The sequence below is a fragment of the Sminthopsis crassicaudata genome, chromosome 4 (genome assembly GCF_048593235.1).
Source record: "Sminthopsis crassicaudata isolate SCR6 chromosome 4, ASM4859323v1, whole genome shotgun sequence".
NCBI classification, from domain to species: domain Eukaryota; kingdom Metazoa; phylum Chordata; class Mammalia; order Dasyuromorphia; family Dasyuridae; genus Sminthopsis; species Sminthopsis crassicaudata.
This window is the reverse complement of record NC_133620.1, coordinates 166,439,538-166,459,322: the sequence shown is the minus strand read 5'-3', so window position 1 is coordinate 166,459,322 and position 19,785 is coordinate 166,439,538. Positions and strand designations below refer to the sequence as shown.

The following is a 19,785-nucleotide window of genomic DNA, read 5'->3' as shown; positions in this document are numbered from 1 at the left end:
TCTCTAAATTTCATACTTTTCAATCTGATTTCTGCCCTTCATTTCTAAGTTCATTTTATAGCCTATTTACAGTCACAAATATCTAATAATATGTTGAAGGAAATTTTGTTTTGTCAAAACTTGTCCTTTTCTTATTATGGTTCATAGAAATAAAATCTGATTGCTGCCCTTCATTTCTGAGTTTGTTTTATAGCTTATTTACAGTCACAAATATCTAATAATATGTTGAAGGAAGTTTTGTTTTGTCAAAACTTGTCCTTTTGTTATTATGGTTCATAGAAATAAATATCTAGATGTAAAAAACTCACTTGTTTTACAGATGAGAAAACTGAAGTTCAGATCAGTGTTACAGACAGGTTTGTATCCAGGTCCTCTGACTGCAGAACTACTGTAACAAAAATATATTCTTTACTGAATAGTACAATTAGTGGCTGGCTACTCAGATCATGTTGATAATTTTACTTTAATTAAGTTTTAATTTTTGATTTTTACTGTAGTGATGGAAATATATGAAATATTTATTATATTTGAATTGTATTGATTTAAATCTTCTTTTTAGGGTTTATATCCTGAATCCCATGGAATCATTGACAACAAAATGTATGACCCAAAATTGAATGCTTCTTTTGCACTTAAAAATAAAGAGAAATTCAACCCAGAGTGGTATAAAGGAGAACCTGTGAGTCCTTTGTTTAATCTTCTGAAAACATTTCTTTACTTCCCTTACTTGTTTCACTTAGAGTCGAATGTCAGATCCCCTGGAGTTTAAACAACCTATTTCCTGGTGAAAATGAAGATGATGTTTCAGAAGGGTTTTCTGGAATGGTTGGGTTACTCTTGATGGGGTTTGGTTATGCTGGCCCAATTCCTCCTCATACCAGCAACAGTATCTTTGAGACTGGGCTGGGGAATATTTTTGTCTATGCAAAGTTAATTGACCTATCACAGGATGCTCTAAAAATTTAGGGGCATATTTTAAAAGCAATTCAAATGTGCTATTCTTTCTATGTATAAAAGTTTTTTTTTTTTTAATCTTGTCTTATAAAGGTTTTATTCAGGTAGCTTTGCATTCCCAAAGAAATCTGTACTATGATATCGCAAAAACCAAGGAGTAAGCTAACCAGGAAGATCAAGGAATATGTAACCTTCTGAAAGTAATATATTTCTTACTAGGAAAAATATTGAGTATATAACTCTGGATTTATCAGATTCATTTATAAGATTTTTGAATTTTTTTTTATTGTTGTTATTATAGAGGCAATTGAGGCTAAGTGACTTTTCCAGGTTCACACAGCTAGTTAAGTGTCTGAGATCAGATTTGAACTCAGGTCATCCTGACTTCAGGGCTGGTGTTCTGTCCACTGTGCCACCTAGCTGCCCCTGAAGTTTTTTCAATTCCCAACTATTTTAATTGCTCTTATTCAAAGAAATACACAATCCCTTCAATAGGTAACATTTTCCAGTAGATGGAATTTGTTACATTTAAAAAATATGATGATAACATCTTCTAACTGTTTCATGCTTAAAAACTTTCCTGATTCTTCTTAATTATCTCCTTAGATTTGGCTTACAACTAAGTATCAAGGTCTTAAGTCTGGCACATTTTTTTGGCCTGGATCAGATGTGAAGATTAATGGAATTTTTCCAGATATCTATCAACTGTATAATGGGTATGTTGCATGGATTTATTTATTTTTTTTTTGATAAGGTCAAAGGATTATATAAGTAGAATTAGAAGACAACTGATAGCCCATCTAGTCAAGCTCCCATATTGCACAGCTGAAGAAAATGAATCATTGGTTAATTGACCTACCCAGAGTCACCTAGCCATAAAATGTCTAGAACAGGATTTGAACCCAGTTGTTCCTAACTTCAGATCTAGTCCCCTATCTACTACTATCAATGTTAACTTCTCAGCACAGTGTAATAAAAAGAGTACTGGACTTATAGTCAGGAGATCTGAGTTCAAATTCTGAACTTACTATTTGTGTGATCAGGGGCACAATCTCCTAAATTTCTCTGAGGCTCAATTTTCCCATAAATGAAATGATATAATAATGCTAACATTACTTACTGTATGAAATTATTTCAAGGAAAAACTTTATAAACTTAAAAAAAGTTATATAATTGTGAGTTGTTATTAGGAGTATGTGGAAGATCACATTATGCAATGACATTTTATACCCTTGTATATAGAACCTTAAATTCTAACATTTCAGTTTGAGAGGGTGGCAGAGAGTTAAGAAAATAGGAAATCTATCTTAAGGAAAATATAAATGGTGACAGGACATGAATGCAGATTTTTTTATCTTCTAATTATAAACTGAGAAGCTTTGATAGGTATGATATCCTATTGAAATCATACCATGCTGAGATCTTTGGGGATGGATAAAAGAATATAGAATACCAAAAAAAATAAGAATGGGGATATGAAGATCATTTCTTAGGAAAAGGAAGGTGAAGTTTCTGGAGAAGTATGCTAGTGTTTACCCTGGCCTCACAGTAAATACCTCACCCTCAACTCCCTTGATCTCTATTTTCATTTTTTTTAGTAACTAAAGGGGAGTAGTCATAGTTAGACCTCAAAATCCCTCAGAATCAACCTCCAGCTTCCTGAATTTTGAAGTTTCTTTTTCTGATCAAACTCTCTTTTTTTTTTTTTTCAGTTCTTTGCCCTAATGCCCTTGATCCTTTCTGATTTTTCTGAATCTGTCATGCATTCTGTTCTTAGTTTTGTACCCTTAAAATCAAGCATTTTAATAACTCACTCTTTTCCCTTCTTAAATCCCCAAGGCCTTCCTCTTCCATCCCCAAAATCTCCAACCCTGGGTCATCTCCAACATATGTTTTGACTATGACCTACTTCTGGATGCTCCTGGAGGAAGTCATCATTTCAAGCTAATTGGGTCTCTTATAAATTAATGTGAAAAGGATTCCTTGCCACTGCATTGCAGATTTTAAAAAAAATTCTGATTGTTTATGATGTTCTTTATAGCAAGTGTTATTGACCTTCTCCTTTGTGCTTAAGTCCTTATTCCAGCCATAACTTTCTTTTCATTCATAGTACTACTACTCATTATTTCTCACCTGGGATATTATATCAATATGTTAACTGTTTTCCTGCTTCAGGTTTCTCCTTTTTTAATAAATTATTGTTTATCTGACTGTCCAAATAATCTTTTTCATGAAAAAGTTTAACAATGAATCTTCTCTGATTCCTCATTATATATGGAACAAAATATAAATGTTTTGGACAGGTTTTTAAAGTGACCTCTAATCTTTTTTCAGCCTACCTTTCCAGTTGCGTTCCTCATTCTTCTACTTTTTGTACTTTATGTTTCAGCCAACTGATCTGATGCCATCTTTCTCTTTTTTGATTTCTATATTTATTAAAGTGGTCCACTGTGGAGCCAGAAGACCTAGATTTAATCTTAATCCTAATCCCAGACTCCTGACACTATCTCTGTGATTTTGAGCAAGTGTTTTAATCTCTCTGGGCCTCAGTCATTTGATTGTAAAATGAGGGAATTGTACTAAACAGCCTCTGAGATTTCTTCTAGCTTTGAGCCTATCATCATCTAATGAATGCATTCCTTCTACATCTTTATTTATTAAAATCTTCGACTTCATAGGCCAGTTTAAGATTTTCATCTTATTGTTCAGTCATTTTTTCAGTCATGTCCAATTCTTCATAACCCCACTTGCCTTTCTTGACAAAGATAATGAAGTGGTTTGTCTTTTCCTTCTCCATTTCATTTTATAGGTGAAGAACTGAAGCAACCAGGGTTAAGTGACTTGTCTAAGGCCACACAGCCAGTACATATCTGAGTCCAGATTTGAACCTAGGAATATGAATCTCCCTTATTCCAAGCCTAGCATTCTATCTACTGTATAACCTACCTGCTCTAGCTTAAGTTCTGCCTCTGCTTTTTCATAATTTTTTCCTTATCTATTGATCTGAAAGTCATCTCTTATCCCTAAAATTACTGCAGAATTTTACATAGTTTTTCCCTTTGTTTTTATAATATACCATTTTAAAAGATCATATTTACTTATGTGCCTTTTTTCCCTTTTCTCTTCCTTACAACCCTGTTGCCTTTGACTATTGCTGTTGTAACATAAGTAGGTTCACTAGTAGGTTAAAGTTGTCAGTTGCTGGAGGGTAGGACACTTTTTTGTTTGCTCCAAGCCTAAGTTAAAGGAGGCAATTAATAAATAAATGTTTTATTAATTAAAATAGAAAAAATATTTGAAAATTAGCTAAATTTGCTGTCAGGAAGTTTGGTAAGAATCTCACTTTGGAAGTTGTTACTATTGTTTGAACAAAAAGGTTAAATAATAAAGACAACTGCCTGAAAATCATTTTTAAACCACTGCTATTAAGTGTGAGAACCTTATTATAGAAGTTTGCTTCTGACATTTAGATTTTTGATCTGGCAAGAGTTCTAAAACTAGTTTTAAAGATATTTTGATAATTTTATTTTAAAATATAGTTTCCTTTATAATTATAAATTTTTATTATATGCATTTATTCTTCTGAAAAAGGATCTATAGGTTTTGGCAGACTGCAAAAGCATCAATGAAACAAAAAAAAAAGGAAAGGTGAGAGAGACAAATAGACAGACAGACAGAAAAAGAGAAAGAGAGATTATGAATATAAGTGGAACATTATCTTATCATTTAGCAAATAAGAGTTTTAGAAGTGAGGCCCATTTCTAAATAACTCGTGGTTAAACACACTTGTCATTACTCCCACAGTTAGCAGGTAAAGTAATTAGGACAAGGGTCCAGGTATCTAGACATTAGTTGATTAAGTCTTTTTAAAAAAAACTTTCAGAAAATTTATTCAAGTTTGAGAACTTTAAAATAAAACGATTTATTGTCTAGTGACTAAATAAATTGCTTGGGAAAAGAAAGACATTCAATGAAGTCCTAGTTTAGAAATAAATAGTTAAAATGTTTCTCTATTGCTCTACTAGTATTCTTTCTAGTGCATGCAAGAGTCTTTTTTTTTTTTTTTTTTTTTTTTTTTTTTTTGGCTTTACTGTTCATGAATTATCTCTTCCCTTATTCTAATGAATATCGTCAAGAGAATATCTCTGTGGCAAAACAATAGTGATGTGTGTTTTCTTGGACTTTTTCAATTCATAAAGCTGTTTCTAGAGTATGACTGGAGGCAGTTTGGGCCAATGGCTAAGTATTCAGCCTTGGAGAAAGGTTTCAAATCTTGTCCTTTACACATATAATCTGGGGGACAGTGGACAAGTCATCTAATTTCTCAATGTCATTTGATCTCTTACCTTTCTTACAAATGAATTACCAATCTACATAAGATAAAAATCACAGATCCAGACCCCCAAAAGCTATTTATAAATAAGTAGTCATATGAATATTTAGGTTCAGATGAAGTATATGGCATAGGGAAAAACTACCTGTCTTCTACAATATCAAAATAGTTGACTTCTTTGTAGTATAACATTTACTTCTCAGGGTTATTGTGAGGCTCAAATGTTTATAATGTGATTAGTAAAGTTCCTGGCATATATTAGGTGTTAAATGAATGTTAGCTTTACAAATTATTATTACTTATCAAAGAAACCTTGGTTTTTAAGCTAAGCATTTGGTGCCTTTTCTCTGCTTCCTTTCAGAAAGAACATCCAGCATTTAACCCAGTGCTTGGCACATAGTAGCTGTGTAATAAATATTTCTTTGTTGATTGATTGACTTATAGTAGTCCTTGTCATAGATATTTTTCTTTTGATTTATCTTCAAAAACACTCATTCTCCCCCCCCCCCTTTTTTTTTTAAGTTCTATCCCATTTGAAGAAAGAGTTTTGGCTATTCTTCAGTGGCTAAAGCTTCCTAAAGATAAAAGGTATGTAGCTTCAGAATTGATATTCTATGTTCTCTCTTGTCTTCTTGTCTTAGAGAAGTTAGCTATGTAGATATATATGTATTTTTAATTTAAAAATAACTTTTAAATAATCTTAATTGATTTATTTTATTTGTTAATATAGCCTTGACTAATCTATTGGGCTAATTATTTCAAATATTTTCAAGGCATCAAACATATACTTTCTTTCTCAACAGTCTAAATATTATTTCTGTGATGTGAAATGGATTTTTATTTAATATCTATTGTTGAATTAATCTTTTGTATTATGTTTCAATGTGTTCATAAAATATTACATTTTGATACTGTTTGATTTAGACCACACTTTTACACTCTGTATTTAGAAGAACCAGATTCTTCAGGTCATTCATATGGACCCGTCAGCAGTGAGGTAAGTATGTTTTCATTGGTGACTTTGTAGAATAAGTTAAGTGCTATCTGAACCAAGAATTTAGGCAGGTTCCTGATGGTCTGTAAGATTTCAGGGAGAGAGCAAATGAAGGATGAGAGAACTTGTATTGAACCAAGACTTTGAACTTCTTAGAGAAACAATATTCAGGTACCTGCATATATAGTTTTCTTATTTCCTAGGTTGCTTCTTAAAATTGATATCAATCCAAAAACTTAATCAACAAGGCCCAGGATCACTATCATTCTTCTTCTTCTTCTTTTTCTTTGCAAGGTAATTGAGATTAGATGACTTGACTAGGGTCACATAGCTAGGAAGCATTAAGTTTCTGAAACCAGATTTGAACTCAGTTCTCCTGACTTGAGGGCTGGTACTATATCTACTACACTATCTAGCTGCCCCAGTATCAGTTTTTAAACTAAATTTTTACCAGGCAAGGATTTGTAACAATGGTGATGATGGTGATAATAATGATGATGATGATGATTGCAACATTAGTATGGCATTTTCATATTTCCCAAAGCACTATACATATATACATCATTACATCATCACAGTAACCCTGGGTTTTGGATATTATTCTCTTTGTACAGATAAAGAAATAGACATTGAGACCTTTCACTTGCTCAGGATTACAGAATTAGTAAATGTCAAGGTAAGGTTTGAACTTAAACTTTCCTTGACTCCAGGTCCAACAGACTGACAAAGGGCCAGATCTGTGTGATTTCATTGAAGGAGCAGGGTAATGAGAAAGGAAGCTCTTTATTACTTTCTTTAGATAGTTTCCTGTTTCTTTAAGACTTCCTTAATCATCAGAATTTTATGAAGATTTGGCAGATTGGGAATTGGTGCAAAAGTTGCTCCTAAATCTTAGCAGCATTTATTTTGACAACTTAACACTTGGAAGATGAATATAGCCTATGAAACAGTAATTAAGGAAAATGTTGCTTCTATACCATATATTAGCAAAAATCTGTGTGTAACCTGTCATTCTTTTTATAAATGCCAAAGGTTCTTAAACACTCTTGAATCGGTTATCACTCTTCACTTGGAAAGCCAGCAAGGAACTATAACAAAAAGAGAGTTAAGTGCTCCTTCTTTTAAATATATTTAATTATTTCTTAGTTTGCTTGCTTCTGACTTTTATATGTCTCTTCTTTTCCCAGGTAGGCAGGTAAGATCTGAGTTAGACAGCAAGTTTTATATAAATTTATGTGCATATGATAGCACAACACTAATAATTTTTAGGGAAAACTATGGTCAGATGATGGTTTCATTGAACAATCAATTTACTTATGTAATGAGAGCCAAATAAATTTTGTCTCATAAAAAAAGTCATTGGTTGCAATGAAGCATAGTAGAAAGATATATTGGATTTTGAGTCAGAAGACTTGGGTTCAAATTTTAACCTGCTGCTTATTAGCTATTTAATGTTGAGACGTCATGTTTCTCCATCTCATATGGAAAGTGAAGATTAGCTGACTTCTAAGGCCTCTACCAGGTCTAAATCTTGTTATCCTGTTTTGTTCAGTCAAATATTTAGATTGAGCTTGAGAGTGATATTTTTAATTTTCCAGAAGGTGCTGTGAGACTCTATGTGGGGAGGTATGCCTTTATTATCTTTGATGTTCTCACTACTTGCAGTACTTTGGATAAACCCATCATTTAAATAATTAAAATCTAAAAATATTTCACATTCCAATATAAATAATCCATAGATTGTTTTTTCAAAGTTATTTCTTTCTCTTAGTGATTGAAAGCCTATGATCAAAACTGGAAGTCTAGAGCTGATAGATAATCTAGTCCACTGATTCCTACTTTCAATTTTCAAAACTGGGATATTGAGGCTCAGATAAGTTAGTGATTTAACTTGCCTAGTTTACCTAGGTTAGGTAGTAAGTGACTGAATCATGATGTGAAATCATGTGTGCTGATTCTCAAGCTCTATGACCTTGCCACTTGGCAAGACGCCATCATCTCTCATTGCTTATAACTACTGTAGAAATCGGTTTCTTTCTTTCAGAGAATCTATTTTCCTGATTCATTTTACCAACTTTAGGGATCTTGGTTCATCCATTTTTGAATTTAACTCTCAAGTTTAATTTATTTGTAAGCAATAAGATAATTTAAATTCTCAAACAAATTTAAACTTGATTTGTGTTGCTTTAACAAAATGTTAGTTTATGTTGCTAGTGTATCTTTGAATAAATGAGAGGTTAATTGATAGAAACTGGCATAGCTTGCTTCTATAATGGTATAATGAATGGAGATAAAGATTAAGATGATTGGATATATTACCTAGTATAAAACTGAATATTAATACGGATGATTTTTTTTCTGTGTGGAGTTGAAAAAGAGAAATGTCAATTAATGTTCTTATATTAATGTTCTTTTATTTTCTAGGATTTAATGGTTTCTATGTTTTAAGAAAATTATTGGTATTGAACAGATAAATTGACTAGACACATAATCTAAAATCAGTTGCAATGCATCATTTAACTATTAGATTATTACCATGGTCAGTTTTGTTAAACTCATTAATCTGAATTGAAATATAGTGTGAATCAGAGATATTCTATTAGTATTTGCCAAGTAGAGGTCTTGAGAAGGACTTATCAAATTGGTTATGATGATCTTAAAGTCTTGACTAGGTCATTTCAGTGCTAGTAAGCTATGATTTCCTGCCAGGCACTCAATTATTGTTTTCTGCTTTCTATGACTTCCCCCCTGACTCTTGAATCTCAAATGAATATTCTATATCATATTGATATGTACTTCAATGTGTTCTTCCTTAAAAATATACATTTGTAGAAAAGGAAATATTTGGAGAAAATTTTCAACCACAAGTTTGTTGCATTACAATTTTTTCTCTTTTGTAGGTTATCAAGGCATTACAGAAAGTTGACAACATTGTTGGCATGTTGATGGATGGTCTTAAAGCAATGAATTTACATAGATGCACAAATCTTATTCTTGTGTCAGATCATGGTAATTTAAATTCATATCTGTTAAACTTGATATTAGAAATGTCAAGAGATTAGTTGCATTAACTCTGACTTCCCTTACATTTCACAATTCATTTCATGTAATTTCCTTCTTATTCTGGGATCTCATAATAATACCGAGGGAAAATATAATGTGACATGTGCAAATCAGAAGAAAATTTAAAACTGAACTGCCAAAGTGAAGTAAAGGGTAGAGTAGTTGTTGGTTCATTTAGGATGGAGGCAACCATCCATCTAAGTAATTATAAGAAGATTTAAAAGCTCTCCCCCAAAATTATGTAGTTTGGTGTTTTAGGTCATACTATTTTCATGAAACTTTTCTATTTCTCTTTTGTTGAAGCAGCTATGAGGTAGACTATTATTAGAGCTGACTTTAGCACATTTCCACTCCTAAAATATTGTTCCTTTTTTGATGTGAACTGCTGTTTACTATGTTAATGATATAATGTTGGGAAAGTGAGAGAAGTGTGCAGATAGGGTATTGAAAATAACTTCTGTGAAATAGCAATTATTTTGTTGGACAATAAAATAATAATGGCAAAAACCATAAAACAATAAGAAGTCCAAGGAGAGCTCAGTTTTATTGTTAATTCTCTAAATGAACTTACCTAAGCTACTTGGTTTTGTTTTCTATCTATAAAACTTAAATGATGTTATTCTCAACACACAAAACTAAGTTGATAGTGCTTGAATAAGAATAAGTATTTAAAAAATCAGCAATCCAAATGTTTCAAAAAAATAAATTTTAATGAGTTTTAGAGGAAGACAGATAGTATAACAAGGTCAGATAATAATGATTGATGGAAACTAACGTTCTCAAAGGTGTAGGGAGAACATGCTTCATGCTTCTTTTCTATTCTCTATAGAATGAAAACACAAACTATATTACATGGTTGGAATGCTAAACTTGCCAAATGAAATTCTTTTCAATTTTTTATTTTTTATTTTTATCTTCAGTTCCAAATTCTCTCCCTTTCTGCATTCATTCCTTCTCACACCCATTGGGAAAGCAAGAAAAATATTTATTACATTAGACATATTGTGGGGGGGAGGGAAGCAAGACAAATTTTTTTTAAAGAGAGAAAATATGCTTAAATATGCACACAGAGGCTATCAGTTATCTATCTAGAGGTTGATTGCATTTTTTTTTTTTTTTTTATCATGAGTCCTTTGGAACTGTCAGTGACTTATGAAATTCTTAAGAGAGAGTTCATTCTGCTTAATAAAGGCTTTTCTCTCTTCTTCCCTCTCTTCTTCACTCCTATCCCTTCTTCTCTCCTTCTCTCCCTTCTTCCCTCCCTCCCTCTTTCCCTTCTTCTCTTCCTCCCTCCCAGCTGTTTAAAAAAATTTTTTTTTCTCCTTAGGAATGGAACAAGGTAGCTGTAAAAAATATGTCTATCTGAACAAGTATCTGGGGGATGTTAAAAATGTCAAAGTATTTTATGGTCCTGCAGCTCGATTTAGAATTTTTGATGTTCCAGATAATTATCAGACTTGTAAGTATTTCAACTTATCAGAAAATGAATGATTATATTCGGAATTGCAATTACAAGTCAAATTTAGTCAATAGAAGAAAGGGGATCAGATAGATAAGAATGTTACTTTCTTTTAGATCTTTGGATTAGCACTCTGAATCTTCTGCAACTCAAGCATTTTATGAAATTGTACTGGCAGAGAAAAGTATAGCCATGCTTTCTTAAGCCCTCTAGCCAGACTTGCTAAATTTTAGTCTTGTGGTGTGACCTTTTATATTCAGGTCACATTTATTTTGAACTTATTGTGAAAACATTTCAGGGAATATATGTGTAATGCATGATAACTTCACAAATAAATATTTGAAACTTTAAATATTTAACACAATGCTTTGCTTGAATTCCTTTGCCATCATCATTATTATTCTTATAGTCTTGTTTTAATTTTTAGTTATGTAATAAACTCTCACTTACTAATTATCTGGTATTCTTTCAGTTAGTTATGAAGACATTGCCAGAAATCTTTCTGTAAGTATTATTTGCTTTGCAAAATCTATATGTTTTCAATTTCATTGAATATGTATATGCAAATTTTTACTCTGTTGAAAAGAATATTTGTATACTATTTAGATAGTTAATAGCCAGAGCAAACAATATTTAGTGACAACAATGTGTCCTATCTAGAACATTTTGACCAGCTTTGGTATTGGGCTTAGAAAAATCCTGAGAAATAGTTTCTGTTTTATTTTGATGGTTCTATTTATTGCCAAGTTGGCAAAAATAAAATAAAACAAAACAATATTTGTTAGCAGGAAACAGTTTCATTGTGATCTTCAAAGTTATTTTATTGTAAGTTTGCTCATTTGAAGGCTTATACTTCAATGTCTCAAGGGCTTGTGATTTCATTGGTATGAATAATATTTTCACTGATGTGATTCTCTTTATGCTTTAGTGGATAGTCTTCTTGAATTTGCATGCCAAATTTTTGATTCTGAGCTTCTCCAAATATATCCTCAGACAAAACATCTGTATTATATTTTCAAGCTCATATTCATATGTTTTCTAACATTTTATGATGAATTTTATTCTGCTGGCATAATCTTCAAGAACCTAAGATAGCTACTGTGCCATAATGCAAATATAAAATTAGAATTTAATGGAGGACTTCTTGGAAAGCATGAAGATAATGATTTTGCTTATTTTAAATTATAATTATGATTTTAGTGCATGGAACCAGATCAGCACTTCAAACCTTATTTGAAACAATTTTTACCTAAACGTTTACACTTTGCGAAGAATGATAGAATTGAGCCCTTAACATTCTACTTGGATCCTCAGTGGCAACTTGCAATGTAAGTCATGCCTTTGTCTTCTCTTTCATGCCTTCTATGAAGTAATAAAAAGTGTTTGTGGCAGATTATGTGAGGATAATTTGTATTAGAATTATAAGGAAAGTACATTCAATTATATAAAAAGCTTTATGTGTATTATATTGTTTAATTAGAGGATAGTAGTCCTGAGAAGTAGGTGCTATTATTAACTTCATTTTATAAGTTAAGAAACTGAGTCTGGGAGAAGCTAAATGATTTTCTCAGGGTCACAACTAGTAATAGAGAGTAGTAATAACAATAATGTAATAACATTAAAATTACTATTGCTTATATACTTCTTTAAGGTTTGCAAAATTCTTTCCATTTTATCTCATTTTATATTCACAATACCCTTATGAGATGCATACTATCCCTGATTTTGCAGAAGAGAAAGTTGTGACTTGCTCAGTATCACACAATTAGGAAGTATTTTGAGGAAGAATTTGAACCCCAGGATAGAGAAAAATAAAGTTGGGAATTTAGAAGTAAGCTGGTCAGGTAACAAGATCTAGATTAGTATTGTGGCTATAGAAATAAAAATGAAGAGGTAGAAGAGAGGTATACTACAATCAGCAAGACTGATGGAAGTAGATATACTCAAGATAGTTATGGAGGCTCTTGTTATTAAAAGAAAATTGTTAAAAGATATGTGTAGAAGAGACAGGGAGAGGTAGGGAAACCAGTTAATCACATGTTAGCAGAATATTCAAGATACAGATATTTGTAATGATGTTCTGTCATTTTAAAATGCAGTGAAACCTTGGAAATATGAAAGTGAATTGTTATTTGCTTAACTTCAATAATCTTATCCTTTATTTGATTTTTTCTTAACATTTAAATGACCTTTTGTATTTTGTTAATTCTTATTCCTTAAAATATTGGTTTGCAAATGGTTTCAAGCACATGCTACTGAGTTGTAAACTTCATAAGGGTAAGGAGTGTACCAATTATTTTTTATCTTACTTCAGAGTATTTTAATAAGACTCTATGTATCTGGTCACTCAATGACAATTATGGACTAATTAAGTAATACTATTGATAAACCAAGACTTAAAGCATCAAATTGTGTAATGACCATCAAGTAGAGAGTGGTTGAATTTAATTAATGAGCTAGAAGTCAAGTAATGAGATTTTGCTGAGTATCTTGTTTTTTAATATCACATAAAATTTTTGGGAAAGAGAGCAAAGAGGAGGGAGACAGGAAGACAAATGAAAACAATATCTCTTATTCAATTTATAAGATGATATCAAAAAGGTAAATGAAACTTGAACAATATTTTTTTTTTTTTAAGGTAGCTAATCAGCCTTGTGTCTTCACTTATTTTTAGCTGGGCTTATTTTTAGCTCATCAGCCAATCAACCATATATTAAGCAGCCACTGTACTCCAGGCATAATAAATGTAAAAAAATTTCATTCTAGTAATATATGTCAATATATAATGTTAATTATGTGTCTGTCAAAATTAGGAATCCAACAGAGAGAAAATATTGTGGATTTGGATTCCATGGTTCAGATAATATATTCTCAAATATGCAAGTAAGTGAAAATAGTATATACTTTGTTATCTTTTTGAAAACTATTTGATGAATATCTATGAACTTATACCTCAGTTTAAGAAAGTCTGATATGTGAAAATCCAAACTTGCAAAACACAATATAGAGTAATTATCTGTTTGTAAAAAGGATTTTTTAAAAATCCTTTAAAAGTTCCTCACACACTTGAAATGATTTGATTTACTACAAATTGATTTAATGTGATTTTTCAGGAGATGCCTACAGTGAGGCTTACCTCTACATTTATTAGTTTTAGAACCATGGGATTTCACTTAATCTTTATAAGCTTCTATATTTTTTGGAAAAATAGGGATAATAATAGTACTATTCTTATAAGATTGTTGTGAAGATCAGATGAATGGTGTTTATAAAATGCTTCATAAAGTGCTTGTAAAGTACTTATTCTGGCTGTCCCACTTGCATTTAACTTTTCTGTTTCTGGAAAGGCATCTCCATTCTTCCAGTCACCCAAGTTTGTATCTAAGGAATTGCCCTCAACTCCTTATCTAACTTTCACTGAACACCTAACTATTCCCTCAACTCTATTTTGCTAAATATTGTCATTTCTATGGCCACATTTCTTTTATTTGTCTCTTTCTACTCATATGATCACCACCAAAGACATGCTGGTAAATGTTTAACAACCAGCTCTCTAGGATGAACAAAGTATGCTTGACATTCTTTTGAGTTTAATCTGCTTTCTATAAATAAATAACAATAACATAATTATGTAGATGTCATATTACATGATAAAATATTAACACATTAGTTAAATATACAATAAAATTATAGTCTAAATTATTTAATAAATTATTTTGTTATACAAGTCATTGACAATGTGTTTGCATAGCATATTACTAATGCAAATTTTTTATTTAGTAATTTAAAAAGTAACAATATTTTATTAATATAAAATAGTAATATAATGTTAATGTTACAAATATTAGTTAATTAATATTCCTTAATTATTAGTATGTATTCTCCATATACAAATGTAAGTATACATATTATCCCCTTTTAAAAAATATATGCTCCTTGAGGGCAGAAATTATTTTGATCTTTGTATCTTTATGATCTTGACAGTACCTGGTACATGCTCAATTAATTAACATTTAACTTTCAAGTCATTTAAGCTTTATGAATCTTAGTTTCTCCATGTATTAAATGGCAATAATAATAGTTACTCCCCGCCTACATCATAGGGTAATTTATGCTAAATATAATCATTATAAGATATCATTACTAATAAAAATATTTACTTTATCAATTAGTATTTTCATTCTAATTTTTCCTTAAGAATATACAAATAAATCATTAAATTAAAATGCTAAAGATGAAATCTCTTTTGGCACATCTCAATATATTTTGACACTAAATACTTATCTTTTTGATCAAAACACAGGCTCTCTTCATTGGCTATGGACCTGCATTCAAGCATAATACTAAAGTTGAACCCTTTGAAAACATTGAAATTTATAACTTAATGTGTGGTAAGTGAAAACTGTTTTGTGATTTCTGAGAATTTATATGGAATGAAAATCTAGCTATTAGTTTATTCTGTGTACAGTAATAGGATGGTATATTATATGTATATCTGGAATGATCCTTAATATTTTCACTGTTGTTCTCTCTTAACTCTACTGACATATATTTGTTTAATCCCAGATATGGGGATCCATTTGTGCAAAATTAGATTTGAGACAAAGAATGTTATATTTTGGGAGAAAACAAATCTGTGAAAATCAGAATAATATGAAATATTATTAGACAGGTTGGCAGGAACTATGTTGAGAGTTTTAAGTAAAAGGCTAGACAAAAGAGACCCAGTAAATTTTTTTGAGAAGGGAGAATTAACATGTTCAGACCTGAACTTCAGATATATTGATTTAGTAGCTAGTTGGAAGATGAATTAGACAGGAAAGGGATTTGAGATTGGGGAAATCAGTTAGCATACTGTCATAATCTAGGTGAGAAATAATGAGGCATTTTAAATTTCAGACCCTAAAGAGGCCTTCAAGATTGAGGCCTTCAAGATTATCTAGTTCAAATGCCTCAGTTTACAGTTTAGAAAAACTGAGACACAAAGAGATCATAGAAACCTAGAGTCATAGATTTATAGCTAGAAAGACCTTAACATGTCTTAAGATAGATGAGGAACCTGAGGTCTAGAGAAAATAAGAGGATTGCCCAACTTCACGCAGCTAGTAAGTATCTGAACTGGGATCTGGACCCCTGTCTTCCTTACCCCAAGTTTAGTACTTGATCCATTATGTTATGCTTCTGTCTTTTGCCTGATATTCAAATTCACAGATGTAGTGAGTGGCAGAAGTGGGATATAAACTTAAGTCCTCTGATTTTCCATCAAGAAACACTCCCTGAAATGTGGCTTGATTTAATGTAGAATTTATATAAGGAAAGAAGAATCTGAATATAAGAGATATAGGGATAAGATTAACAAGATTTGGAAATCTAATTACATGTGCATTGAGAGGAAGGGAAGCCTGATTTAAAATTTTTAAACATGGATTAGAGGAAAAATGCTGATATCAATAGAAATGGGGAATTTTGGAGAAGGAATAAGGTCTGAGTAAAGTATGGGTTTTAGTTGTTTATTGGATGGTCAGGTGGAAATGTTCAGCAGGTAGTTGGTTGATGCAGTACAAGAGCTTAGGGGACAGATGAAGGCTGGATATATAGAGCTGGAAATCATCTGCAAAGATATAATAATCAAGATTGGGAATTGTATTGATGAGAACACCAAGGGAGAAAATGTAGAGAGAGAAGAAAAATGAATTAAAAATGAATCTTGTGCAATAGGTTCTCATAATGTGATAGATAAATATGATAATCCAGGAAAAGAATCTTAGAAGGAGAAATTCTACAAGTAGGAGGAGAACCAATAGAAAGAAGCATCAGTGATGTCAGTGAAAGAGAAATTGTAAGAAAGAGAAGAAGGAATAGTTATAGAGACCTGAAAAAAGAGACAGTTATCCCTGATAGGAGGAAGAAATGGATAAGAAGAGAAAGTACCAATCACTGTTCCATGGGAATGAGTTTGCAGTGATGGCAGGAATACATGAATAAAAGAGTTCCCATTTAGAATATCTGTTACTTTACATGAACTGGATTTTTTTTAATGATTTGTTTAATTATATTTTTAAATGTTTCTTAATCCTATATTCTGACATTTGAAAAATCTGAAATATTTCCAATGTATAATCACTTTAATGGTAAAGATTGTTTTCCACTGAAAATTTCATAAATAAGTAAAATATATCAAGTCTCTTAAAGTTTCCAATAAAAGTCTAAAATAAATAAAATAAGTCTAAAATAAATAAAAGCAATATAAATCCCTTAATTTTCCCCCTATATAGATTTTATAAAAACTTATGTACATTAACTTTTATGAATATAATCACAAGGCACAGTACAATGAGCCAACAATCTCTGCTATTAGGGATCCTGAGGTTAGTGGCTTGTTGGAGCTCAGAAGTTCTAAGGTATAGTAAACTAAGCAAATTAAGTGTGCATCAAAATCATGAGTGCCAGGAGTGGGGAACTTTAATATTGCCTACAAAGAAACAAACCAGGTTGGATCAGAAATGGAACCGGTCACAACTTTTGTGCCATTCAATATTAGGATAAGACCTGTGAGTGGTCACCACATTTCCAGGCTGGGTGACATAGAGAAATCCAATCTTAAAAAATATAATAATGCCATTTAATAAAGATCTGTCATATTCTATCTTTTTTATATTGAATTTAAGTTCTTTCAAATAATTATCCACAACTCCTTGAATCATTATAGATTTACTGAATTTGAAACCAGCTTCAAATAATGGAACTCATGGAAGTCTTAACCATCTTTTAAAGAAACCTGTTCACATACCAGAGCATCCCAAAGAAGCAAGCCACATAGCAAAATGTCCTTTTATGAAGAAAACAAAAGAAAACCTTGGTTGCTCATGTGACTCGGTAAGGAGGAGAAAGATACTCATTGAATGTTGTCATTTTCAGTACCTAATACAATATAGAAGACATTTGATGAATATTTGATGATGAAATAAAAATATGCTGCTATAGAAAATAGCTTTCAAAAAATTCTTGGACTGGTTAGGTATTTTTATTTTAGTTTTTCAGATTGACTTCCTAGTTTTTACTTTGACCTTTGTGCTTGGTCAGTGGTTTGTTCTAAATTGATTAAGATGAGGAAGAGTCATTGATGAACAGTGGAGTATCTTGTATCATTTACTTTTATTGAGAGAAAGACAGAGACAGAAAAAGAGAACATGGTATACTAAATTTAAGTTGGGCATAATCTTTATTTTCTGTCATATCATTTATGCCATTTAAATATAGAGAGAATAAGGTGTAATAATTCTTTGGTGACAAATTTAGCTTGATTATATTTAGCTCTCACTACATATTTATGGTTAAGAACTTGTACAGGTGATAAATTTGTGGTGAGATATTTCCAAACATATGGAATAATCATCTGTGAAGATATTTTAGAAGCTAGTTTCTCTTTTTTCCCCCTGTTAATCTCTGGTCTCAGTAAGATTTGTAAGAAGATGGTGGGAATAGAGATGGAAAAAAAATGACTAGTTTTCAATATTTGTATTTCCAATGTTTTACTTATTCTAAAACATAATGCTGAAATTTTATGGAATTAGGATAATTAATAATAAAATTTTCCCATACAAGACCTTCAAATTTCAAATTTTACACAGGATCAATATTAGTTCATTATGATGTCCAGTCTTTATATTAAAGATATAAGCAATAATAATCCAAATTCATATGAATTCCTTTTTAAATTTTTCAAACATTTTAGGTTTCATCCATGATAGATTTTCAGTCGGAGTTAAATATGACCACAGAAGAAGGTAAGACAGACTTATTTTTATATAAAGCCTGAAAAAATGCAAAAGTGCATTTTTATTCAGAAGCATAAGAAACATATGAGTTTCTTGTAGAAACTCCAAGAAAAGAGCTTTTACTATTAATGTACCTACCTGGTGAAATACAGTGGTCTCTTTGTTTTGGACAGTCTAGACTGTTAGTCATAAGGGGGGCAGGAGTATTTACACTGGAAATAGTGAGCGATATCATATTTTGTGGGAGTTGAATCACTCTTTATGACCACAAGGAAGATGTTTTGAAGGTTTGAGCGCCTCAAATGATGGTTAACATTGCCCTCAATAACTTCTACTAAGACTCCTATATACATGGGATGCTGTGCTAAGCACCAGGGACCATATTAAAGTGATTCAGTGTACCAAAAGTTGAGCTGGTTAAAATTTTGAACAAAAATTATAAATATTAAAATTATTTTTTCCAATTTTAATCCGTACATATGATATCATTTAGACAAAGCCTAAAATCACTAAAACAGCAGCTCTTGCATAATTATGCAGAATATTGGGGACTACTGAGTTCTCAACCCTGAATCTAAAATTGTCTTGTTTTCTTGTACAGAGATGCTTCAATTTCCCTTTTTACATAGCTATATTTTTCATAAGAAAATATTTTGATTAGAATAGTTATGTGGCCTATCAGGTTTGTCTTGTATTCCTAATGTGTTAGATGGCACAATCAAGATTTTAAAAAATCTTTAAAATTTGAAGAGAAATCTGGACTGAATAGGTTAGGCAAAAATTAATAAAAATGAATAAACGTAAAGTACTGTATTGCTTCAGAGTCAATTGCATGAGTACAGGACCAGTTAGACATAGCTAGACAATGGTTCATTTGAGAAAGATAAAATGTTGTAATGATAACAATAACTTGTATTTATATAGATCTTTCAAATTAGCAAAAAAAAATTACAAATATTTTCTTGTTTAATCCTTGCAACAATCTTGGAAGGTTTATTATATCTTATAGGTAAGGATAGTGAGACAGACAAAGGAGAAAGAGGAGGAAAGGGATAAGCCTTTATACAGTGCCTATTATGTGCCAGGCAATGTGCTAAGCTCTGTTTACAAATATTTCATTTATCCTCACAACAATACTGAAAGGTGGATGCTTTTATTATCATCCCTATTTTATAATTGAGAAAACTGAGTTCAATACAGGTTG

The 19,785-nt window shown here is 31.3% G+C and overlaps 1 protein-coding gene across 1 annotated transcript in view; it reads left to right on the top strand.

Moving 5' to 3' along the window:
• Nucleotides 1–19,785, top strand: part of ENPP1 (ectonucleotide pyrophosphatase/phosphodiesterase 1) — a 96,612-nt gene that overhangs the window by 52,807 nt on the left and 24,020 nt on the right. The window contains exons 8-19 of the mRNA XM_074309818.1: nt 560–679; nt 1,561–1,670; nt 5,810–5,875; nt 6,212–6,284; nt 9,182–9,290; nt 10,672–10,803; nt 11,276–11,307; nt 12,004–12,131; nt 13,617–13,686; nt 15,107–15,194; nt 17,513–17,679; nt 18,539–18,590. Coding sequence (XP_074165919.1) covers nt 560–679; nt 1,561–1,670; nt 5,810–5,875; nt 6,212–6,284; nt 9,182–9,290; nt 10,672–10,803; nt 11,276–11,307; nt 12,004–12,131; nt 13,617–13,686; nt 15,107–15,194; nt 17,513–17,679; nt 18,539–18,590 — 1,147 coding nt within the window. The remainder of the gene's footprint in view (nt 1–559; nt 680–1,560; nt 1,671–5,809; nt 5,876–6,211; nt 6,285–9,181; nt 9,291–10,671; nt 10,804–11,275; nt 11,308–12,003; nt 12,132–13,616; nt 13,687–15,106; nt 15,195–17,512; nt 17,680–18,538; nt 18,591–19,785) is intronic.